Source organism: Perissodus microlepis, chromosome 15 (assembly GCF_051167445.1).
Source record: "Perissodus microlepis isolate ML-2025 ecotype Zambia chromosome 15, ASM5116744v1, whole genome shotgun sequence".
Taxonomy (NCBI): Eukaryota; Metazoa; Chordata; class Actinopteri; order Cichliformes; family Cichlidae; genus Perissodus; species Perissodus microlepis.
Window position 1 is genome coordinate 14,024,989 of NC_140475.1, and position 24,864 is coordinate 14,049,852.

A 24,864-nucleotide genomic window follows, 5' to 3' on the forward strand; every position below is an offset into this window, starting at 1 on the left:
GACTAGTTTGTGTTTGTCTATCTTTTTTTTCCAAATACAAAGCAGGAAGTAAGTGTGTGAGGTTATGTGGCCAGATTAGAAATGATATCTTCAAATTATCTCGAGACACTTTCAGACATTCGTGATGTCCCGATGTTTATTCTGTCTGCTGCGAGATACCATCAGCTCTATCAAAATAGCACCTGAGCTGGGGGACTTTTTACAGTGAGTGGTTCTCTCTGCCAGAGAAATGGCATTTATTATGCGCTGAAAAACAGTTTTCTCCTCCACAGTACACTGGCAAGCATGATTTCAAGTTAAAGGGATTGGCCCGACAATCAACCACAAAAACCACAAGTTAACAGCCACAGCTGTGAAAGGAGAGCAAGAAAACATTTTTCTGAAACACAAAACCTTCGTGTTCTTTGTCTAGCAAAACAAAAGTTTTCTGGGAAAAGTTGTTTTCATAGTTCGTCTATAGAAACCATTAAAGGCAAGAATATAGTCTTTATTTATTTAATGTTTTGTAGTAGGACAAAACTGTTCTAATTTCTTTGTCTGATTATGGTCTTGAAAAGTGGCACAGTGAGAAATGGTGATTAGCTTTGTGAGTATTTATTGTGTTGAAATAAAAAGTTGTAGTCAGAGGTTTACATACACTCATCATGGGCATGAATGTCGTGGCGATTTTGGGCTTAATATGATGCACAAGTTTGAAATTATTTTGGATTTCCTCTTATCCACACAGGGTAAAACGTGTACATACAGACTCATTGAGCTTATAGGACTTGATAGTATAACCTCTTAAGTAATCAGCACTGCTTAATCCCTCATATCTTTAGTGGGAGAAGGGTAACTGCTTCACTGGGACACCTCCGAACAGCACCCAGGATCCCATGTGTAAATGAAAGATTTTAAATGGACTTATTCTTGTATAGAGCTTTTCTACTCTGGAGGACTCTTCAGTACTTAGTACAACATGCCTTATTCGCCCAAGCACTTTTTTTTTTTAATGCTGATGTGCTTTCTATCTAGCAGTCATACTCCGATGGATGCATCAGAGATTAATCCAAGTAATACTCTTCACCGCTGATGTGTCCAACTATATCTCCATGCCGGAAAGAAAGCTTTGCCTGCTGCATGGGTTCCATGGTTGGCTCCAAAACCGAGCCAAAATCAGTTCTGTTTCAAAAAGATCAAGATATGGACAGCCACAATACTATAAAGCACAAGTCCCCCTGAAAAGTGAGAGTCAGGAATACGGCTACTTCCATCTTTTAAATGCAGTTTATGATACAGAATAATGGAGGAGGTCAGGATGGATATGTGAAGCTATAAAACAATAGCTCTTTCCACAGGAACTTGCTGTTTGTTTTCTGTTTCAAAGCTTTGCGACACACATACTGTAACCACACTGGCAAATGTTCTTTAACTCAAATAAAGCATCCGTTTTTAAACCGAAAACAAACCTTTACTACTGCACTGTGACATCATCACATGATAATTTATCTATTTTTTAACTTGTGGTTTGCGTGAGAAGCAGAACAGGAGGTGTGTCTACCGCTTGACTCTGATTGGCTACTTTTTATTGCACCACTCTTTAGGTTTGCCCGCTCACTCTGGGAATGGAATTATTTTAGACTTAAATACATACTTGGCTAAAAATCGGCTTTGATTTTCATTATAAACACTCAGAAGTACATCTCTATATGTTTAACAGGGACGTGGGACCGATCTGTGAGGCCTCGTTTTTCTGAGGAACCTGTTGTCACAGAATCTCACCCTCGTTAGTCTGGAAATGAGGACGAGCAGGCCATGTCAGGATGCAGGCCGATCTCATTATGGGAGGAAGCTGCCTCGCTGAAGCGTAACGGGACAGGCTGGGATGATCAGATGGAGGAAGTGGTGGCTTGGAAAAAGGTTTTCAGGGGGCGAGGGGGGGGGGTTAGAGTGGCACTGCAGGCCCAGGTCAGCCACAAACACCCCCCCTCCCCCTCGCTCTTCTTCTGTGTGCCAGCCTGGCCTCCATTGTTCAAACCCTCATTAGCACCAGTTAGAGAAGAAGCTGTTGTGGATGCGCTCCCCCACCACATTCACAGCAGAGCCCTCAAACCGGGACGCAAACTGCTTCTCCTCTGCTTTGCCAAGTGGAAACTGTAAACTGACAACACAGACTTCAGCACAGGACAGCAGAGGGGTCGAGGGCTTCCTCTGGGATCTGAGACACCAGGATGGACGGTTCAGATTATGGAATTGGAGCAATGAGGAGAGGAAGCTATGATGACGGTGCAGCTTCACTGCATCCCGTAAGTATGCGCCCATTATTTACTCGCAAAGGTGATAATCGTGACAATTTTGTGATATCAAAAAGAAGAGTTATTTTGATCAGTTCCTATGCGTCTGTGAGGGGTTTATGATCAAAGACGCAGAGAGGAAATACAACATCACAACACTGACTGACTGCTGAAATGTGATTACATGACAGAAAATGGGTGAGTGGGAGGGTTCAGGTAAAATTGGTCGTTCCAGATGAGGTTCAAAGGCGTGTGGCAAGTGAGAGGTGTAGAGATGTAGCCTCTCAGAGCTTCCACGGAGTGCAGATGCAACAGAAGCACGAAAAGCTGCAAGAAAACGTCTACGAGCCTTTCAGGTTTACCGCGGTTTGTTAACTGATTATTCACTGATTTGGCCGGATCTTCATCTAAGTCATAATTAGATAAACCAAATAGCTTTATAATACGGGAACAGTTACATTTGATCTCTAATGAAAACCTTAAACTTCAAACTCTTCTGTTTAAAAAGCGATTAACAGCTCGCTCAGCTTAGCCAGGTCCGTCAACAGATGATGGACCCTCATGAAAGAAAGTTTGGTAACAATCTCAAAATTGGAGCAGTCAGACGGGGCCAATCTTAGTGTCTAAACCTGCAAATTTGCATCAGTGAGGTCTCTAATTTGGCCAAAAGGTGAATTTAGGCAGGTCTTTCCAAAGATGAGAGATCCTCACAGCAGAAATATGTTAACCCCCTTTTAAGGCTTGACGTTGAAACAGCCAATCACAGGGTCTAAACCTGCAAACTGGCTTATATGAGGTCAGCATGTGTGCTATGTAGATCGGGGCAACACACAGAAGCACTTTAAAAGTGCCTTTTAATCAATTCCATAACATAGAGGACATCATTGGATTTGGAGGTTTTGATTTATACAGTTCAAGTGAATTCAGTTTTGTTTATACAGCACCAAATCACAACAGGCTGGCTCTCTGCTCACTGCAGTTGCCCCCATTGATGAGTATTTTTGCCCTCACTTTATCCTGAACCCGAGCAGATGAATCCGCTTTACTGTGAAATGGCTAACCATAACCCAACCTACACTTCAACTCTTGCCGTGGCAAGAGTATACACAAGGCATCACCACACAAAATGCTGTTTACAGAGGAAATAGCATTTTTTTGTGGCAACTGCTTTATTTCCTGTCTCTACTAAGCAATGCACACTTGTTTCTTTGAACTGTGATAATAATATTTCCGGAACCGACACCTATGATCTCTCCTGGATAGGCTTAGGCACTCAAAACTATTTGGTTTTATACCCAAACCTAGCCAAGTTACAGCCATAGTAATAAAAAACATTAATTTATCGTTTCCCTGGTAAAAAGGTGCTTTATTAATTCTTAATAGAATGAATATTGAGTGCATTAATATTCTTATTCTTATTGTTATAATCAAGAGAAATTAGCCCCACATGGACCATCCTCTGTGAATACCAAACGTTCGGTAACGGAAGATTTTCCCAACAAGTGTGTTTAAGAAAACAGCCGAGCGTGAGATACTTCAGAGGGTGGGTGCTGTTGATCTATTTGTTGACTGTGAGAGAGAAATATTATCAGCTTTTCCAAAAAGAATAAAAAAAGTGTTTATTAGACTACTGCAGAGACTAAAAACAAAGCAAATCTCCATTAGATAGAGCTTGTTAATGGTGACACTTTTGGCCACGCTCCCTTAGTGACGTGCATTTGTGGTTCCAGGATTCAGGTAACAATGAGCCTCTGTGTCCTCCGTCGCGTCCGTCATCAGTCGGCGGACTTTGTGCGCCAGCCTGGCTCCGAGCTGCAGGGACAGACGTCAGAGAGAGACACTTTGTTAAGAGTTCCAGCTCTTGTTTGTTTTGTGTTGTTGTTCTCCTTCATCTCCAACTCTGCTTCATCCAATTTCTCAGTTTGTCTGACAATTAGAGCGCAACATCATCATCATCAGGAGCCATAACAAGGATGGAGAGAGACTGTTTGTTTTCCTTCACGCAAATGAACAAATGTCCAAGTGCGTCGGAGTGTTACCCAACAATTATTAGGCAACTTCAGAAGTTCCTCTAAACTCTTCAAATGCATTCAAAACTCCCCAAAGAAAAGCTGTTTACAAGAAAAAGGTAGAAATAGTAGAAATAGACTATTCATCCATCAGTGCAACTAAGTAAAAGAAAAGTAAGTTAAGGAAGATATACACGTGTGAATAAACAAGCAAATAAAAGAGAAATCCTCAAACACAGAATCAGATGGACTGCTCTGAATATTTCAGAAACAGCTGATCAGCTTCGATTTTCCCACACAACCATCTCTAGGGTTCACTGAGAATGATCTGAAAAAGAGAAACTCTCGGGTGAGCGACAGTTCACTAGGTGAAAATCTCTGGTTGATGTCAGAGGTCAGAGGAGAATGGGCAGAGTGCTTTGATCTGATAGGAAGGCAACAGTGACTCAAACCAACTCACAAGGTATGAAGAAGAGCATCTCGGAACACACAGCACATCAAATTGTGAGGCAGATGCGCTACAACAGCAGAAGAAAAAACTGAGCCTACAGTTCACTAAACTGGACAAGAACAGATCAGAAAAACTGTAACTTGCTGTGAACAACATGAAAGCACGGATCCCTCCTGGCTTGTGTCAACGTTTCAGTTTCTTGGTACACTTTAAACTCCTTAATGCTAACTGGGCATTATTTAACCACCGCAGCCTGTCTGAGCGTGCCGTTGACCATGTTCATCCTTTTATGACTACAGTGTAATCACCTTCTGATGGCTGCTTCCACCATCATTACACACCATGTCACAAAACTCAGGTGACAAGCTCAATATGAACCAAAATCTCAGAGGAATGTTTCTAGCACCTTGCACCTGTGCCACGAAGAATTAAAGGCAAACAGGGAGGTCCAACCCAGTAATACCAAGATGTACCTAATAAAATTTCAAGTGAGTGTCTAGCTGTTATGTTGTCTAACTTTTCTAGTCATATTAATAGATTTTAAATGATCAAAAGTGTTTTTGATAACTCAGGAAAATAAATATTTTTTTGTATCTGAACTTTGTAAATAAATGTGCCTTAAATATACAAAATAAAATCAAACCTTGAGACAGGGGTGTAATTTCTAGGGGGGTTAGGGGGGTTATATTTACCCAGATTTATTTATTTATTTAGACAGAGATCTTGCCCCCCCCCCCCCCCCCCCCCCCCCAATGTTCAGTACAAAGTTACGCCGATGCCTTGAGAGCAATAAAACAACCCTTTTTACCTTTTTAATACTCAAATCAGTGTTTCATATTTGTGTCCACTGATTTGTGTCGACAATTTTATCACCTGAAGCAACTCTTTCAGCGTTTTCACAGTTCACGTGAGATTTGTTTTTATTTGCAGATCGTTACACGGTCCGATGCAAAAAAGCTCGACACTAACTGCAGTGAGAAAATACGATCAGGCAATCAGCGTCCTAAACTACCGAGACTGAAGCTGATATGTGATGGAGGAAGTGTCTGACCCAGATTTCAGAGCTCGTATGTGTAGTTATGGCTTCAGTTTACCTTCGCTTTCCACACAGATCCTCCTTTATGCAAACACGTGAGACGTATTCAGTGCACACGGTGCTGATTAATTTCATGGAAGTGTACTCTTGAATTTCAAATCCTCTCTCGGTTGTCCTTTGTCACAAGAAAAAAAAAAATCTTATTATTGCACACAGATGTTTGGCCTTCAATATAGAGGACAACTGAACCACACAGGAACTCATTCCTACCTTTGGCTATCTTGTACAATTCCTTATATTTGAACATTGTATATTCTGTGCTAAGGCACTTGAATCCTTCAGTCCTTTATCTGTCCCCCTACAAACATTTATTTGTCCACATGTATTCACTTGTTAGAGCAGAGAGGGACGGCCTTCTGATTGGAATCCACAGCATTATGCAGGATTAAGTTCAGTACTCAATACTTTAAGCAGTGAAATGTAAAATTTGGCCTCTGAAGGGTGGAAATTGGTAAATTAAAGTACTTTGTGTTGCTTGCTTTCATTTCTTTTCTTGGTAAATGTATTTACTTTAATGGAACCTCTGACTGAGCAGCTATTTTAAGCGATTAAGCTGCCTTTCTTGAAGCTGTTCCTGTACTCGTTTGTCTGCAGGTGGAAGGTCACCAGGGAGTAAGTTATTTCCTCAGTCTAAATATACGCTTCACTGCTCCGCCATCTCTGCCATCTCTGATTGCGGCCCAATATAAAGTGTATCCGTTATTAAATTTCGCAAATCAGCAAACCTTCTGTTGCGGTTTTCTTCCCTGACTGAAATGCTTCTGTGTCTCTTGCGTCTTGTCAGCGAAATGTTGACAGATATGAGTTAATGATTTTTATTTTCCCGGCAGACACAAAAGGTTTTGTTTATCTATCACTTCTGCTTTCTTACAGCACCTCAGACACTTGGCTCAGAGACGGCGCTCAGCTCCATCGCTGGTCTTTGGGAAGGCTTTGGGGATGCCATGGTCCCCTATCAGGTGTGCAAAAGACTCTCTTATTAGATGCATTTACACATGTGCAACCGTTATTTTCTTGTACGGCCTGGAGTCATTTTAACACACTCTGATCATAGTGCTGTACGCACAACAGTGCCTTACAGTTTTCTGCTGCGACAGTCTCTGCACAGCTCAGCATAACTCGTAGGGAAGGAAGTATGCGCTAAGTAAGGCTGTGTAATTATCTGATGCACAGTTATGTATTTGTTTTTATGATGGAAATGGAACACTTAGCTTTAAAATGTCAAATCATTGAAAAAAAGTACTGTTTCCATAGCGATTAAGAGGGTAAGTAGCAGTAAAGGTGCAATCAAATACGTTTGATTAACTGATCAATGGCAAGTGTGCTGGAGCATTCACTACAACCTTCCCAGAAGTCAACCTGGAGTGCAGAGCACCATGTTTGGAGAATTGTATTGTATTGTCTACGCAAACACCTCATACCAGCTATCAAGCACGGTGGTGGAAGTGTGAGGATTTGGGCTTGTCTTGCAGCCACAGGACCCGAGTAGCTATGAATCATTGAGTCAGCCATTAACTCCTCTGTATACCAAAGTATTCTAGAGTCACATGTGAGATTTAGGTGTCAGAAAGCTAAATCTTAGGTGAGATTGGGTCTGATTCAGTTTGATCTAATTAGAGAGTCAGGCTCCAATGTTTAGTCAAGTCCAAAATTCAAAAATCAAAACAGCAATCACAGGAAGAAGAAGTAGCCTCACTGTCGCCTCCACCCTATAGATGGCAGCACACTCTTCATTAGAGAATAGCCTCACACTATTATATAGACAAGCAAAAAACTAACTTCCCCTCCATCCCGCCACGTGTCACGCTTTGTCACCCTGCAGGCCACGCTGCCTACTCTGTTCAGGCCACAAACACAGATGGCCCCACGGGAAATTACACAGCAGGGTTTTGAAACAACAACGTGCACATGTGCTGTGGCTCCTCACCTCGGCCATGACCGGGCTGTGAGGGGCGAGCAGCGTGGACGATATCGATCTGTCAAGGAAACCTAATTAACCGGTTATTCTCGCCCATGACAAGTTGACCTTTTTGAATAAATCAACAGGAGGTCATTACCAGCACCTCCTTGTTTTGACAGCACAAGCAATCAGTTCAATATGAAACTAAACAGCGTGCTTCCAGATATTACTACAGCAACATCTTAACTCCTGTCCCTGAGTTTAATTTCATGAACCACAAAAGGTCCTTTCTATGTTTCCCGTAAAGCAGTTTCTTTCAGTAATAACACTGGATGACTGATTTTAGAAGCTGTGCGATAACTGCTCGCTGAGTGTACAAGAAGCCAAAAAATCTCTCAGTATTTTAAAACAGAAATTAATTCACGGCTACAGCTGCTATTTTAAACACGCTGAGCTCATATCCTGAGGGGTTTTAGCAACCTGCGGACATTTTTTTGGAATAATAACGTAGCTTATCTTATCATTGTAAGCTTAGGCTAACAAATAACCTGAAATGTTTTCTGAAAACGTCGTTAAATAGATGGAAACGTGGCCTTAGATGAGACTCAAACATAGAAAACTGAATAATTAAAATATGTTGTCAATGCAAAGCCTTTTTTTTTTTTTACTCCTCTCAACAAACCCTCAGTTTGACAGTTTTTTTTGTCTTTGGGCATTTCAGACACGTGGGCTTTGATTCGGCTATAAAATTTAACCTTATAACGATCACACTCGTCAGACGTTGTCATGTGAAGACCACCAAAGCACGCAGTGGGCGATCCCTTCAAAGCAGAAAGAGAAATGTCAGACACATCCCACTCTCACACATTCAGCTAATCAGCGCGCAAACGCAAACACACACACACACATCAGGCATTTCCATGAGGGGGCTGGACTTCGTGGGTGTCAGTTTCACTATGGTGGGACTGCCACTGACGTAGAGTATACCTCAGCATGAAGAGGCAGAACCAGACATATACAGCTATATTATTTCACAGAGTTAAGCACTATGTTATTATTGGATTCTACATATATATGTGTTAATGATGTAGTGGGGTGAAAATACAGTGTTAAATAAAGCTGTGAATCATAGTTCTAACGACACTGAATCAATAGTTTTATACTTATTAAATATAAAGATGGTTAAAGCTGAACATATTTAAACACCAGGCTCCTGAGTTAGCTAATAAAAAATGCTGTGCGATGAAAGCAAAAAAACCCCAACCCCTCCCCCACGTGACTATTTCAAAATAATACTCTAGTTTATTGCTTAACTAAGAAAAAGTACCTTCAATTCACTGTATCAGATTCCCATTTTCGACCAGTTTTCACGTCTTTCTGACACTATATACACTCACAGGCCACTTTATTAGGTACACTTTGCTCGTAGTGGGTTGGACACCCTTCTTATGCTCAGTAACACAATGTGTAATCTAGTGAAGCAGCTATCAGAATATTGGTATACTGTGGTCATAAAGGCACAGACATAGTCAGTAACAATACTCAGGTAGGTTGTGGTGCTTAAACATCACTCAGTTGCTCAGTTGTCCAAAATGTGCCAAGAAAATATCCCCCACAACATTACACCAGCAGCAGAAGCCTGAGATGTTGATCCAAGGTAGGTGGATCCATGCTTTATTGTTGTTCATGCCAAATTCTCACCTTACAATATGAATGTTACAGGAGAGACCAAGACTCATCAGACTAGGCTGAGTATTTCTGTTCTGTTGTCCTGTTTTCGTGAGTCTGTGTGAATTGTAGCCTCAGTTTTCTAGCTTAGATAATATCAGTAACACCTGGTGTGGGTGTGATCTTCTACTGCTGTAGCCCATCTTCTTCAAGAATGAATTGTTACTGTTGCACTCTTATCAGCTGGAAGCAGTCTGACCCCTGTGACCTGTGACATAAAAAAACAACAACATTTTGGTCTTTTCTCCCCATTCTGATGCTCAGTTTTGAACTTCAGCAGGTTGTCTTGATCATGACTGCATGCCTAGATGCACTGAGTTGCTACCATGTGACTGGCTTGATTAGATATTTGTAGTAAGGCACAGTTGAACAGGCATGATTACACCTCTTATACCTGATTTAGACCATCTACCTCACAGGGTCACTGTGAATGGTTTACTTCAGTGCTGCTAAATTTGGACTTCTTTGTAATGAATGGAAATATTAGTACATAAAGAATATGTTAAAAAAAAAAAAAAGCAGTAGAACAGTAAAAAAAACAGTGTTGCCCACCTAGCTTGGTTAGCAGGCTAGGTCTGTGTTAGCTTTAGCGGAGCAGCTGGCTTAGCTTTGTTCAAAGTTTTGATGTTTAGAAACAACAAAATACATTTATGGACCTGTGTGCCAAGTAGACAAATATCTAATCTAGCCTCGTGCCTTCAATTTTAGTCCACAAAACACACGAATTTAGGTTCATTTTAACCAAGCGCAGCTAGCTACAAAGCAAAGCTATCTTTTGCCTGTGTAGCCTGGCTAATTAGCAAAGCAAGAGTAGGTAAAGTGCATTTATCTTCTGATTTTACATCAATATTTACTAAGAAAAAAAAGTGGTCCCAGTCTGTAAAACTTATCTTTGAAATTTAACAAAAACAAAACAAACAAAGCAGTGGCATGCTCGTGTTAACACAGTTTTACTATTGCACTTCTATGGTTTATCCTGTTGTAAGTACAAACACAAAGCTTCTCCCACAGTTTATATGCCCGTAGTTAATGTGTCATCTCCAGCAGTCAGGGGAAGTACCTCTACTATAACAATTTGAATTTCTTCCCCCGGACCAAGTGGGAAGATCAACCACTAAATGTGGTTTCATATGCATTTAGAACAAACAACTCTTACTTGCTCTTACTCTCTTGTCATCTTCACAGGCTCACTCTAGACACAACAGGGAGGCAACAACATGAGCATGCTGGCTTTTTACATTCATTTTTTGTTATCTGACCGCAAATATTTGTGTTATTTGTACATTAATTCAGTGCACCCCAGGGTGGCTGTGGCTACAATGTAGCTTACCATCACCAGTGTGTGAATGTGTGTGTGTGAATGGGTGGATGACTGGATGTGTAAAGCGCTTTGAGGTCCTTAGGGACTAGTAAAGCGCTATACAAATACAGGCCATTTACCATTTACCATTAATTAACACCAGTAGTTAGTCCAGTGAAGTAAATGTGACAAACTCCTCCATCCAGGTAGATGGCATTTATGAAGAGTAAGAGAAAACCAGCGTCTATGCATAGATAAGAATATGTGAGTCAGGTTTTAAGTTGTGTTGGTAAATGTCATTTCTGAACAAATAACCAAACTTTAGTTAGTAAGTTGATATCAGACCACTTGTCTGTAAAGAATAAGATGACCTTATTGATCCAGGATCAATCAAGCAGGGTTGGCGATGCCGTTATGCACACATCTGACATTTATTCTCTGAATTAGAGCATCATTTCTGCTCTCTGTGATATTTGGAGGAGGAACAGCGCTTTGGAGGAAATTGATCAGACAAATAGTGGTTTATTGTGTTACCCATATTGGAAAATAACCAAAAAACACAATAGCAGTGACAAATTTAAGTTTTTAGGATATTATTATGGAACATGTTTGTTCACTTAAAGCATCAGCTTCTAAGCATGCCACTTGAAAAACATGCCGTAGTCCACTAAGTATTAGTAATGTGACCCTGTGGTGTTATTTACAAGACAGTGTGCCTACAGAAAAGTTTAGAAAACAAGGGGTGGGTGGCTCAGCAGGCTCTAATCATCCATTTTTTCTGCACTTATGCTGTATTTCCTTAGAATTCAAATTAGTTATTATCGTAAGTAGCCTAAGAGTAAAATTAAACATACATAGCGGTAGTTATGGATTCACTAACTCATTCTTCATTTTCTGGTATGTCCTCTTATGACAAGGCAGTTTCATGCATACCAATTCACATCTTAACCATCGGCTTTCATACGTTTCTGGTGAAAAACTTGTTACATATGAATTATACATTTCTACGGAAATTTGTTCTCCTGAAGTGATTAATATTCATTTTTAGCAGAAACATCTGGAGACAGATGCATAAAATTTAAGTCTGATTCTGTTTTAGTAGAAACTCATCTTTTTTTTAGCCACATTTACGATGTTGTGCATATGCATGGTTCCTTTTTTTTTTCAAATAAATTCATCAAGGAGCCTGGAAGAGTTAAAAAGAATATATACATATACTTATACAGTCAATGGCCACTTTATTATGTACACCTTTCTAGTACCATGTTGGGCTTAATTTTGCCTTGAGAACTGCTTTAACCCTTCGTAGTGCAGATTCAGCGAGGTGCTGGAAACACTCCTCTGTGATTTGGGTCCATATTGACTTGACAGCATCACATAGTTACTGCAGAGTTGTCAGCTGCACATCCAGATGTGAATTTCCTTTTCAACCACATCCCAAAAATGTTCTATTGTCTTAAGATCTGGTCACTGTGGTGGCTAAATGCACCATTATACTTCCGCCAGCAACCTGAACTGTTGATACATAATTTCATGTTGTTTATGTCAAATTCTGATCCGTCCATTTAAATGTCACAACAGAGATCAGGAGTCATCAAACAGAGTTTTCTTATATTTAGCCTCAGTTTCCTGTTCTTAGTTGACTGGAGTGGCACCCAGTGTGGTCTTATGCAGCTGTAGCCCCTCTGCGTCAAGGCGCTCTTCTGCATATCTTGGTTGCACAGAGTATTTATTTGGGTTACGGTTGCCTTCCTATTAGCTCGAAGCACTCTGGCTATTCTTCTCTGACCTCTGTCTGGCATTAACAAAGGATTTTTTCTTCCAGAGAACTGCTATTAACTTGATGGGCCATTCTCTGTAAACCCTGATAAGATGGTTATGTGGGGGGAAATCCCAGTAGATTAACCGTTTCTGAAATACTCAGACCAGCCCATCAGTTACCAAAACCACAAGAGCCACATTCAAAGTCACTTAAATCATCTTTCTTCCCCGTCCTTGGCTTCAACTTCAGCAGGGTCATCTTGACCATGTCAGGTGCTGGGATTGGCTGATTAGAAAGTTGAACGGTGTACCTAATGAAGTGGCCGGTGAGTGTATATATGAGTTTTTGATATTTATCCTGAACTACATCTAACTTTATTTTTCACCTGTGCTTCACCTTATCAGGATTGACTTACATGTATACGCCTATTCTTCTATGAAAAAGTCATATTATTGTTCATACATCAGGCTCCAGCTGTTAAACTATGCCATGAACCTGATCTCTCTCAGATGCAAAATCAGTCTCATTTCCATGTGGAAATCACCATATTTAGACTCGTTCGGCTGTGGGTTCTCCCCGTCACCCACTCCTTTTTTTTTTTGGTGTGTATCCTCTGGCTCAGGGAGGAGGCTCCCTGCTGGGTGTCTGTGGAGCAGAGTCCATTTGTCCTCGGCCTCGCCAGCAAGAACGGAGAGCTGCTGCTGGACGAGTGCGTTCAGGTCACTGAGGGCTCAAAAACCAGGGAGAGACACCTGTTCCTCTTCAGCGACGTGATTGTCTTCGCCAAACTCAAGTAAGATATTATTAATCTAAAACCCCAGCATTTTAGCTTGTGATGATCAGATATTTTCAGGAGTGTGTGTATGAAACCCAGATAGTTTCTGCTTGTAAAACTGGAGATTTTAAAATAAATCACAACTAAGGAAACTGCCACTGTGTTGTTTTAGCAACTTTCTGTTGAAAATCATCATGTGTTTGTACAGTAGGAATGGGAGAGCGAAAGAGGAAGTGAAAACAAAATGTGTATTTTTGGACTCTACTCGGAGAGATGGGGAATCTCCCAGCAACAGACATTGTTTATGAGTCGTTTCTCTTATTTTAAATTAGTAGAAGAAGAGAGTTGGGTGGTTCCCTTGGAGTGGAGTCACATTAGGGGAAACTCAACAGTTATTTTAACCTTCGCTTCAGCTTTGAAGCGAACAACAGAGCTGCTGGTTCAATACTCTCACAAGTGCTTGTGTGGCTCAAATCACTCTTAAAATTCTTCAAATTTGAAAACCCTGAGATGTTCTGAGCATTTACCCACACCTTTTCTTCACCATTAAACATCCTATTTATTGTTTTTCCGTATAAGTAAACCTCTGTTTCCTTTCTTTTTTAAATGTAAACAGTATTTAAATACACCTTCAGGCAATCACTGTTTAAATGGCTTAGTCAGATCAGATCTGTTTGTCAAACACGGTGGAAGTTTTATACCTAATGAGTGGGAGGACATCACACTCATCTCTGTACCACAACCTGCCTACTGTTCCTGTAGACACACAGCTGGCACACCACTGTCATACAGCATAACAGCCTTTTTGAGCCTATAAATCTATGAGATCATTACATCTAGAGATGATTGTGTGCTACTATTATTCATTATGTGTTTGCGTGTGTGTGTTTTTTAGTTTGCTGTGAAGAAACAGGCACACAGCAGGTGTCGGAGGGCACTTTTTCTCATTTCTCCTACAATGTGAAACAGCCCATCTCAGCGTTTCAGCAGCGTGTAGGTGGATGGTGAGGTGGAGGTGTCACGAGCACACCTGATTTTTGATCCGCGCTTCGAGTTCGGGCCAAAGTTTAGCTCCGCTTTGCTGTTTACTTTCACTTTCTCACTCGTAGTCTTGTTAGGTTCATATTCAGAACCACTATGGCTAAGGTGCAGCACAAAACCTGGTCACTTAATAGTCAGGAGGAGATCATATTTTGATTTCAAATGCAACCTTTCAAACAGTTAAAAACACGTTACACAGCTATGTTGTGTTAGATTCCAGTGGTGGTAACTCTACCCAGTTCACACAGCTTTTGTTTATCTTTTAAGATGTGAACCCAGATACCAGGCACGTTTGGGGAACTTCTGATTCAGCTGTAGCATGAGCAAGACTTGAGAGGCCCAGATGTTGCCCTAATGTGAAAAACCGCCCGATAACTGACCTGTATAAGGTGTGCTTGCGGCTGAGAGAGTGCATCCAGATTCACTCAGAATCAGTGGAGGCCACATATGGGTCGCAAGAGAACTGCATACCACATTTGGGCCAAATGTTCATTGCTATCATGTTATCGTAACAGCTTACACAAAAACAACCTTTTCATGGGGAGGACAGTCTCAGAACAACAACTCATGTAACAACACCTTTAAAAAGTCTCTAAGTTGTTTTTGTTTGTTAGATCTATACCAATCTAATGCAGAGTGTGCACAGATGGGCTGTGTTTAAACAGAAATGTAAACTCAAGCGCCAGACTCCAAATTAAGAACACGTCACAGTCCCACATAGAAAACTTATTAACATCATGGATCTCTCATTTAAGTAGGTGTCTGTACTCTAGAGGATTTCATAACTTTACATGCCTATAGTTTGCCTATAAATGCTGGCAATTTTCAATATGTGTTATTGTGATGAAATTATGGCGACACACTTTGTGTATTTATAGTAAGATACTGTTGACAGAAACTGACTTTGGGCAAACAGTACTGGCTGAAATCTGCCAAATCAAAACAACAACAGCTGTGCACATAAACAGCACCCATGTTTACTTCTATCAGCACATCGCTTCTCTCCTTCTATTTTAGTACCAAAACACCTCCCAGCTCCTTTTTTTTTTTTTTCAAATAATAATTCCTCTCTAATCTCTTATGAGTCACCTTTTCTTTTTTAGATTCTTATTTGTCATAAACTTGTATCTATTTTAATAAACTGGGGGATGATCGAAATCTTGACCCTTTTTTTGACACTTAGCATGTGACCATTGTTGCTTGACCAAGTGCAGCAATCAGTCAGCAATTCAGGTGCAAGAGTAGATCATTGATTATTTCGCAGAAATAACCAACGATTATTCCCATGAAGGGCCAACTTTCAAAACAAGCTGTCACAGGAGAGATTACGGCTTTTTTTTTTCTCTCCGTGTTTTTATTTCTGTGTTCAGTGCCAATGTTTTCACAGAGAGGAAATGCGCTATTTCATATAAAAGATATTTTTTCAATGGTTTCACAGGAGGGAAGAAAATCAATCACTCATCCAAAAATTATGGAACTGAAACCTGCTTTGTAATCTTAAGAAAACAACATGTTTAGAAACAAATTAATGAAAATTATTTAGAGGAGTGTTGGTTTTATTTTTATTCCTGTTTCGACAGGTCGCCTGCCAGCTACCGACTGAAGCACAGAGTCAGTCTTGAGGACGTCTGGCTTTACAGTTTTGAGGATGAACCGGAGGAAGAGGATGGACTGATTGGTGACATTGACCTCAGGCTGACCCTCATCCTGGCCTGGGATCTCACGTTTTGTCTGGTGTGTTTCCGGTGAGAAGCTCCCCTACCCCTCCCCGCACACACAAACTCATACACACAGTGAATGACTCACATGGAAATGGCCAAGCATATTTAGTGTTGAGTCACTGATTCACTGTACGCTCAAATACCTGGATACACGTGTCTAAACATCACAGCTCACATGTGGATCTTCATTTGATTGTTGCTCTTCCTTCTTTATGGTATACCTTTAATATTGAAATATGTAATCTAAATAAGGCAGCACAATGACACACCACAAGGAGGTCCTGGGTTCAAATCCTCCATCTGGTCTGTTTGTGTGGGCTTTGCATGTTTTCACCGTGTCTGTCTCTGGGTACTCTGACATCTTCCTACAGCCCAAATACATGCAGTTAGTGGGGTTAGATTAATGAGTTGGAGGTGTGAATGTGAATTGTTGTCTGTGTTTCTGTGTTAGCCCTGCAGGCTGTACCTGGCTCGCGCCATGTGGCAGCTGGGGAAGGCTACAGAGCCCTGTGATCCTGAATTGGATAAGCAGAAGTAAATAGATGGATAATCTCAATAAAGAGGCGTCAAAGTTGAGTTGACGAAGGGCCACAGTGGGAACTGAGAATCAGATTAGAGACCAGACTTAATTTAATTGACTGTATAGGCTTCTGGTTACTATTAGTCAGCACAACAACCTATTTCACAAGCTTAAAGAGGACAGCTGTTGGCAATATGGAGAATTTAATAAAACAAAATATATTTACGGTCTAAAGTCAGGGCTCAATGGTAGTGTGGGAAGTTTATTTGAAAATAAATTGCCTCTTGGCAAACGGATACACACACCTCTCAGAGCTTAACCTTTGTGCTGCCATGCTGTGCAAGCTTTCAGGCGCAGTGGAGCTTATCCTGTTTTTTGCTTAATTCAGTATTTGCATATGTCGTAAACCACAGCTGTGAGTAGATGGAGTGAAATTTGATGAAAACCAAAAGTAATAAATAGGCCAGAATAAAATTTCCAAAAGGCCACATGAGCTCTTCAAGAAAAGATTACAGAGAGACATCAAGGCAAACAATCTGTTAAAGCACTGACGGAGGAGAAAATACGAGTGTATTGCAATATAAAAACACTGTTGCAACTATAAGCTTTCTGTTTCTTATTCGGCAGACTGCTTTTTTTGCCGGTCATTCAGTTTATGAAATCTTCCACATATGCACACTCGTGCATATGTAGTAAAAGGTCAGATGATCTGTGGCCTTCATGAAATAGGGAAGTGGCAAGTAGAAAGTCCGCAGAGTAGCATCACAAGACAAAAAGGTTGTAAAATAGGAAGTGTGGAGCTGGGAGGGAATTAACATCAGATGATCTTTATCTGGAAATGCTGGCCTTTACAATAAAGATAAAACACATCAGATGCTTTATGTCTAGACATTTCCATTGTTAAAGGAGTCAAAGTAGATTTTTCTCTCTCTGGTGAATTTATGATGAAGAGCACCAAACGGCACTAAAGTCTAGAAATGCTTCATTTGGAGCAGTCACTCCCACGTTTCTCGCAAACTTATTAGAATCAAACCAAGAGCCATTTCACAGCTGGTGCTGTATTCCAAGAAAGTGATGAATGCACTAGTAGGTTTTGAGCTGTTTTGTTTGAAAATGAGACGATTTGTTTCTCTGATTGGATGCTCGGACTCTGGTGATGATTCAGTGTGTGAAACTTTCACTCCTGCTCACTCACACCGAGTCGACCGTGGATCCCGTGAGAGGCTGCGGCCTCGTTTGTTGACACTTTCCCGTCGCCTGTGCGCAGACAGTTTATAATTAAAGCACCTGGCATTAAATCAGGTCATGAAAGGTGAAAGCGCACAGGTGTATATACGTAGGCTCGTCTGTTTCGTCGGCGTGTTTCCACTGATGGACACGAAGCCACAGCAAGCATATGAGGAAGTGGAAGATGTCTCTGGTCGGGGCCCGCCGTGACGTTGCTTCCTGTTCCCATGACTGAGTTACACTTTCCGACGGAGCTGTTAAAAGACAGCGAGGGCCGCACTTCGTGTCATTCCTCCCACTGTAATCTGCCGGCTTGTTTCAGTCTGTGTGGATTAGTAACTCTTACCATGCCGTTATTTTGCCCACAGCTCGCCTGAGGTGAAAGAACGCTGGTTAGATACTCTTCACAGGTAAGAACAAGATCATTGTTTATATCAGCAAACTCTCGCAGGCGCTCTCCCATTTATCGTCATTCATAAAAAGCATTGTGAAATTTTTCGATCACTTCTGCCACTTATTGTAATTGTTCTGCACATATTCATATCGGCTTCTTAAGTTATGCAAACATCAAGGCAGCATTTGTAACAATGTAAAACTGTATTTCTTTAATAATCTCTTGAGGCTCTATTGAACCACAATAACTTCATCATTTTATTTTTTGTTTTGCTGCTTTATAAACTCAAAATTCAGACTTGATAAACAGTCAGTGAGTGCCACTCCTCTAAGTAAGTGTTTCATCGTCATTGCAGAAAAATTAAAGAAGCAAAAACGAGGACCGGTTCTTCTTCTTTTCCTCCAGACGTCCTGATGAAGGTGTTGAGTGGCAACATCACAGTAAGTCTCGCTATCTGCTCCGCCACATTTCTTTTTAAAAACATAAACATTTTTAAGAGCCGTTATTAAAGAAAAACTACTCATTTCCGTCTCCCACAGACCAAAACTCTAACAGGAGGTGGCATGGAAGAATTGATTGAGTTTCCACTCGATGTAAGTAATCCCAGTTTTTCTGGCTTCTTATGGTAGAAAATGTTCAAAATAGACACCTGCTGGTAAAAAACAGCTGTGCCTCTGCGCTAACGCTCAGTGGACAGTTGTTACATAATAAACATAGTATGTTAAATGCAGAAAGTGCAAACATACTGATAAGTTGCACAATTAATGCAATCATTATATTAGAATTCTGAAAATAATTAGAAATCTGTCTTTTGAACATCTAAAAGACTAATTTAACATTTGTTCATTCACGTGTTAGAAGGCGTGCAATTTGACACAAAAAAAGCCACAACCCCTCCCTTGGCTACTGTTGCATGCTCGTGTTCCTCTTCCACGTTGCTCACCATGCCACTTTTTCTTTATTTTGTCACCAGGGCAACGCAAAGATCTGCGCTGTGTCGAAGCAGTTGAATAATCAAGAGGAGAGGCAGAGACAGCCCACTGGTGAGTTTGAAAATCTCTTTACGGTGTTTTTTTTTTTTTTTTCTGGTGGGAGGGAGGGCCTCGCTAAATGTGCCATGTGCAGAGAAGAGACCAAAGAGAACAACCACAGACGAAAGGAAATCTAGCCGCTGATAAGAGAGAACAAGTACAGAAAGCTTGTTTTTGGCACTCGGGGCTTTGACTCTTTGCACGTCTGCCTTTGTTGCCGTGTCTTATGAGTATAAAATGTTAAATGGATAAAACATTTCTGCTCCTAACAGACACCAAGTGGAACGTGGTGAGGAGGAGGCTGTCAAAGGGCCGCAAAAAGCGACCAGAAATAGAAAACAAGATTCAGCTGTTTGGAGAGCCCCTCCACAAGATATGCCCAGACGATTGCTCACTTCCCAAACCAGTCACAGTAAGTTGCCCTTTGATAAATGTCAGAGTTGATGTCATATCAGTAGCTTAGCTCACTTTGAGAACTTTCTGTGCATTGGTTTCAAGATGTTAGCAGCCTGTGTTTTAAAATGATTTCTTAATGCTTTGAAGATTGAATACAATATGATAGCATGCGTGCACGCACAAACGGTGCACATTAATAAGCCAAGACAAAAACACACACACACACACACACATGCAGAGCTGCTGTGTTTGTGGGTGTGTTTTTATATATGATAATCTCATCTTCCTTCTCTCCCATCCTGCTTCATCAGGAGCTGCTGGTGCTGCTGAGGAAGAAAGGCCCCTCCACAGAGGGAGTGTTTCGAAAGCCGTGCAACAGCAAGAGCATGAAAGACATCAGAGAGCAGCTGAACAGCGGCGGCAGTGTGGACATGGGCGATCTGCCCGTCGTTCTGCTCGTCGGACTACTCAAAGTACGTTTGCATACTGAGAGGCGCTCGCACTTCACATGTTCTGCGCATACTATTAGCGTTACCACGTATGTGCAAATCCACGATTAATATTAGCGCTAAAGTACTTTCTACATCACTGATAAAGAAGCATTACAGCTGTAGGTTATTTTAACCACTGCTACCACAACGGCCACACTACTACTGCTTTACCCTCTGCTATAGTTTCTAAGAAAGCAGCAGTACTTCCTTGAATATGTTAGACCGCTTGACAAGGAAGCTGTCAAATAGGTGGTCTTAATCATATTTAATATGCTAGTGCACAGCCTCTAATTTACATGTGTCTAATCAATGCCTTTCTCCTATTTATAGAGTTTTCTGAAGGAGCTTCCTGGCAGCCTGCTAAGATCTGACTATTATGACAAGTGGATGGCGGCTCTGGACATTGAAGACACCCAGCAGAGAACTCTGGAAATCACAAAGTAAGCAGTCGATGTCTGCTAATGAGCCTCGGCACTGCCCGTTTAAAAAACAAAAAACATAAAAAAAGAATTTATATGTTTAAAAAAAATAGTTATGTTCTTTTTTTTCATGACTGGTTTTGTGGTTTTGAGGGAAGTTTTTAATCATTCCATATGTTCGCTATATAATCCGACCGGAACGTAGCCCACTTCTCTTTTTTTAAGTCTGTCTACTGTTTTAAAAAAGGAAGAGACTCTAAAAAAAAAGAGCGGCAAGCTAACCGTTTTGTTGTTTTTTTTCCCCTTCCTGCTTCTCCTTTTTTTTGCTACCCGCGAACTAGGGTGGTAGATGATCTCCCTGGGCTGAACAGACTCCTCCTGCAGCATCTGATCTGCGTCTTCCATCACATCCTGGAGAGCGCAGACATCAACAAGATGGATGCCTACAATCTGGCGGTGTGCATTGGCCCCACGCTGCTGCAGCTGGATGACACCTCGCTGGAGGAGCAGAAGGAGAAGATGCAGAAGGTAAAAAGATGTGATATGAATTTACTTTCTCACTTTGAGCGCTTTGAAGCCTCGCGGCTCACAGTGCAAAAAACCTCAAGCGGTTTCATAAGTGGGAGTGCACTAGCACATACTTAGGTGCTAATAACAAACCGAGTATTTGGACCAAGTGAAGCACTGAATTTGTCTACAGAATCCCTTGACTTTGTTGTTGTTATTCATTTTACTAATGTTTGCTTGTCTTTGTGTGATTCTCTGCAGGTGACAGATCTTACTCAGTTCCTGATTGAGAACTGTGACATTCTTGGAGAGAATACCAGAGTCTTACTGGACACAGATGAAGGTAAATTAATTAGCAAATAAAGCCCCCAATAATGCTGAGAGACCTTTATGGGCCTTTTTTACAGAGGTAAATGAGATTAAATGGATTCTAATCATGTCTTCCTTTCCTTGCTCGACAGACTCTGTCTCCTCCCAGCATCAGGACTCTGCGTATGATAGCACCGACCCAGATGGAGATGCAGAGGTGGGAGAGAATATCATGTCCACGTCTACAGAATATGGCTCTACTTCTTCATCCTCATCGCCCAGCCCCAGCACGACAACCTCTTCTTGGTCCGATGCTGTCTTCAACACAAAGCCAGAATTCAACCGCCGGTGCTCCGAGCCCATCATCCTCCTCTCGGACGATCTCAAGGGCCTGTGCAGCCACGCCAGGAGCCACGAGGACTGCTCCACAGAAAAGGCAGATTTTGCCGAGCAGCCTCTGAAAAAGCAGATCTCCGATGACTCCTTCTTGCTCAGAGGCCGTAGCGTAGCCAGGCCAACTATGCCTTTCTTAAAATTGAACAACTCCAATGGAGATCTGCAGCCCTTCATGGGCAAAGACTGTTCTTGCTCTTCCCTCGAAAGCACTACCTCTAACCATTCAGAGAGCTCTGTTTTCACCAGTTCCCCAATGGTGTCACCAGGATGCTCGAGGAAGGCAAACGCCAGCAGCCAGCCTTCAGTGGCTGTTAAGGGACAGCAGGAGATTTCCAAACCACAAGAAAGGAAGCGCTCTCAGTCCATGAGAGTTGCCACTAAAGTCTTAATGAGGACCAGGAGCTTAGGAGCCTTTAGCAGAAACAGCCAGAAAAGAGACTCACAGAAGGAAAACGCCTTCCCCTGCGAAACCCTCCAGGAGGACTTACAGAGCGAAGCTGATCCACCGGCCGAGCCTGTGGATCGACCACGCCCTCTGTCTGCGATTGAAGTTTTCAAGCATGTGGACAGCAGGCAGCCCTGCAGCCCTCCATCATACGAACAGGCGGTGCAGAATGTGGGTCCCCCCCCACAGTATCGCTCATTGACTGTAAAGGAGATGAGGAGCAGGTCTCGTCCATCCTCTGTAAATTATGACTCTAAGCCTCAGTGCATCCAAAATCAGGAATGCATTCCCCAGGAATCAGACATTGTCAATCTACGGCAGCCTTTCCGCCAGAGAGCCATGTCGGAGTCCGTGTCGACGCGTCAACACGATGTCGTGTCACGGAGATGCAGCCAGCCTGTGTTTGAGGAACTTTCCTATGCAAAGGAGTCTTACGTTTGATTGACTTAATATCTGCTCTGCAGATTGGATTTTGTCACAATCTGCAAATATTGTAGACAGAAATAATTCACAGGCATGAGTTACTGGGAGCAAAGCTGAAAGCCAGCAGCAACCCAAGCTTGGTGCACAAAGTCCAGTGTTCTTATCGTTCACTTTTTCACTTTGGATAAATGTCAGCTATGTGACGCCTTTATGGCTGCACATTCTCAGTAGTACTGTTAAGAGTACAAGTATTAACTTCGGTGTAGTTACGATGATAGATATTTAGTCTATCACAATGAAGCTATGAACACAGTTTGCTGTGGAGAAAATATGCTACGAATTTCTATGTTTCGTCTCAAGTGTTGTTTGTTATGGTGATATTTACCGTATAGTATAATATATGTTCACTATGGTTTTTGTGTGTTTGTTTGTTTGCTTTTTGTGAATCTAATTCACTTTGCATATTTCTTCTTCTTCCACTACATTAAAGCACTTTTCTGATAATCTTTCTTTTTTGTATTTGTATGCTGAATTGTACATAAAGTAAGCTAGCAATGTATGTAATCTTTATCAATGAGTGTTTTGGTGCCATAAAACGTATGGTTGAACAGTTTTAAGTAACAAAGTAAAAAGAATATAAGAATGCAATAAAAACAATTACAAACTAAACAAGTTCCTGTCTGTGTATCTGTGACCTTCACAAATGCCTGTACATTTGTTTGCTGCTAAATCACCCTGCAGTACAATCATTAGTGTCTAAATTAATGACAGAAAGGAGGAGAGTGACTACTCTGGCCAGAGTTCTCTTTTCTAGACATGTTGCGTAACGCGCTAACAGGCTTCATTGAGAGAACAGCGTGTTCTGGCACATATGCTAAAGCTGAAGGAAACCAGATTCTGTCACATGGGCGGATTTGGTTTTTCTGCGAATTGCTGTTCCTCTTGTCTGTGACTGCAGATGAGCTGATGCCACCTCTCCTTCCTCCTTTCTACGCGGTGTTAACACACTCTTTCCTTCCTTGACGAGCTGATTTTCTTGTCTAATTTTCCAAATTTAAACTGATTGAAAGTGAGCCTGATTTATCCAGCTGAATACTGAACACCAAGACAGACACACAAAAAAAATCATAATCTGCTATACTGACAAGCAAGTGCATGCATGCACAGAAGTGGTGTCAGTATTTTGACATTCAGTGTCAAATATACAAACTATAGAAATCAGATAAAGGCAACTTGTGCAAATAAAGTTAGAAATATATATGTCACAACAGAACTGTTCAGTTGAAAAATATGCATGCATGAAGAAAATAGCCCAGAAAATAAGACACAGATATAGGAGGAAGCTGATGGACAGAAGCCTCCTTCCACAGGGGAAGAACTCAAGAAGTGCATGTTCACTTTAGAGGGTTCAGCTTCAACAGTTCCCCACCAACATTAGGTGTCAAAGTGTTTGGAGACTAAACTGCACTGGATAAAGTTTAATAATTGTAATGAATGCTTTCAGGTTAACAAAAGCTAAGCATTTGCCGCAATTCAGGAGATTATTATTCATGCAAAGGATGTGAGTCTCTTGTTTTCTTCACAGGTATTCCAGGTACCACAAAGTTCAGGCCGATGTTAATACAGGTAACTCTTTGTGACTTTAACTGGCACAGATCCAGGTGAGGATTCTCAGTTTCTCCACAGGTTTGAGCTCAGGTAAGTGCTCTCTGATATCTGCAGGTTTGTGGGGGCGAGAGCGGGCCAGGCAGGGTTCTTTGTCCAGGACAAAATCAGTGATAGAGAAAGAAAGGTAAGATAAGTAGCAAAGCAAAGACAGAGAGAAAGGGAGAAGGCAGTTCAAAACAAAGGAGGACCGTGACATTAGTGTCCTGCAAGTACTTTTATTACCCATTTCCATAGGAAAGCACAGAAAAACAAAAATCAACAGCAATCATATGCTGTAGGCATTCACATTGACTCCTGTGTCATATGTAAGAGAGAATTGTTTAATCTATAATCTTTTAGCAAATGGAGAAAAAAAACAGGAAGAACTTGTATAATACAACAAGCCACAAGCCTCAAAAACAACCAGGGCTCTATTAGTACCTCTCTGACAGTCCAACTCTGCACATTCTTTGCACGTTTCAAAATTCTTCCAAAATTTAGACCTCAGTTTATAGCTTTCGTTCTTTCTTTACTGGGGTATCTGTCGAAGGATCTCCACATAAGAACACGGTAGCTCTGTTGCAGGTTATTTCCAAACCCCCA

General features: G+C 41.3%; 1 protein-coding gene across 1 annotated transcript; it reads left to right on the forward strand.

The window, feature by feature from the left end:
• Positions 1–1,929: 1,929 nt before the first annotated feature.
• tagapb (T cell activation RhoGTPase activating protein b) lies at positions 1,930–23,286 on the forward strand. The gene is made up of 14 exons (XM_084953361.1): positions 1,930–2,285; positions 6,703–6,788; positions 13,142–13,312; positions 15,916–16,080; positions 18,172–18,213; positions 18,553–18,637; positions 18,737–18,790; positions 19,171–19,240; positions 19,501–19,640; positions 19,936–20,097; positions 20,446–20,555; positions 20,876–21,062; positions 21,303–21,384; positions 21,503–23,286. The coding sequence occupies exons 1-14, from the start codon at positions 2,211–2,213 to the stop codon at positions 22,630–22,632; spliced, it is 2,559 nt and encodes an 852-aa protein (XP_084809487.1). The 5' UTR covers positions 1,930–2,210; the 3' UTR covers positions 22,633–23,286.
• Positions 23,287–24,864: the final 1,578 nt, after the last annotated feature.

Bases quoted from the DNA above. Each gene is read 5' to 3' on its own strand.
- tagapb (XM_084953361.1), top strand. From the start codon at position 2,211: ATGGACGGTTCAGATTATGGAATTGGAGCAATGAGGAGAGGAAGCTAT. The intron at 19,241-19,500 runs GTGAGTTTGAAA...TGCTCCTAACAG, and splicing joins GAGGCAGAGACAGCCCACTG to ACACCAAGTGGAACGTGGTG. The intron at 21,063-21,302 runs GTAAAAAGATGT...GATTCTCTGCAG, and splicing joins AGAAGGAGAAGATGCAGAAG to GTGACAGATCTTACTCAGTT.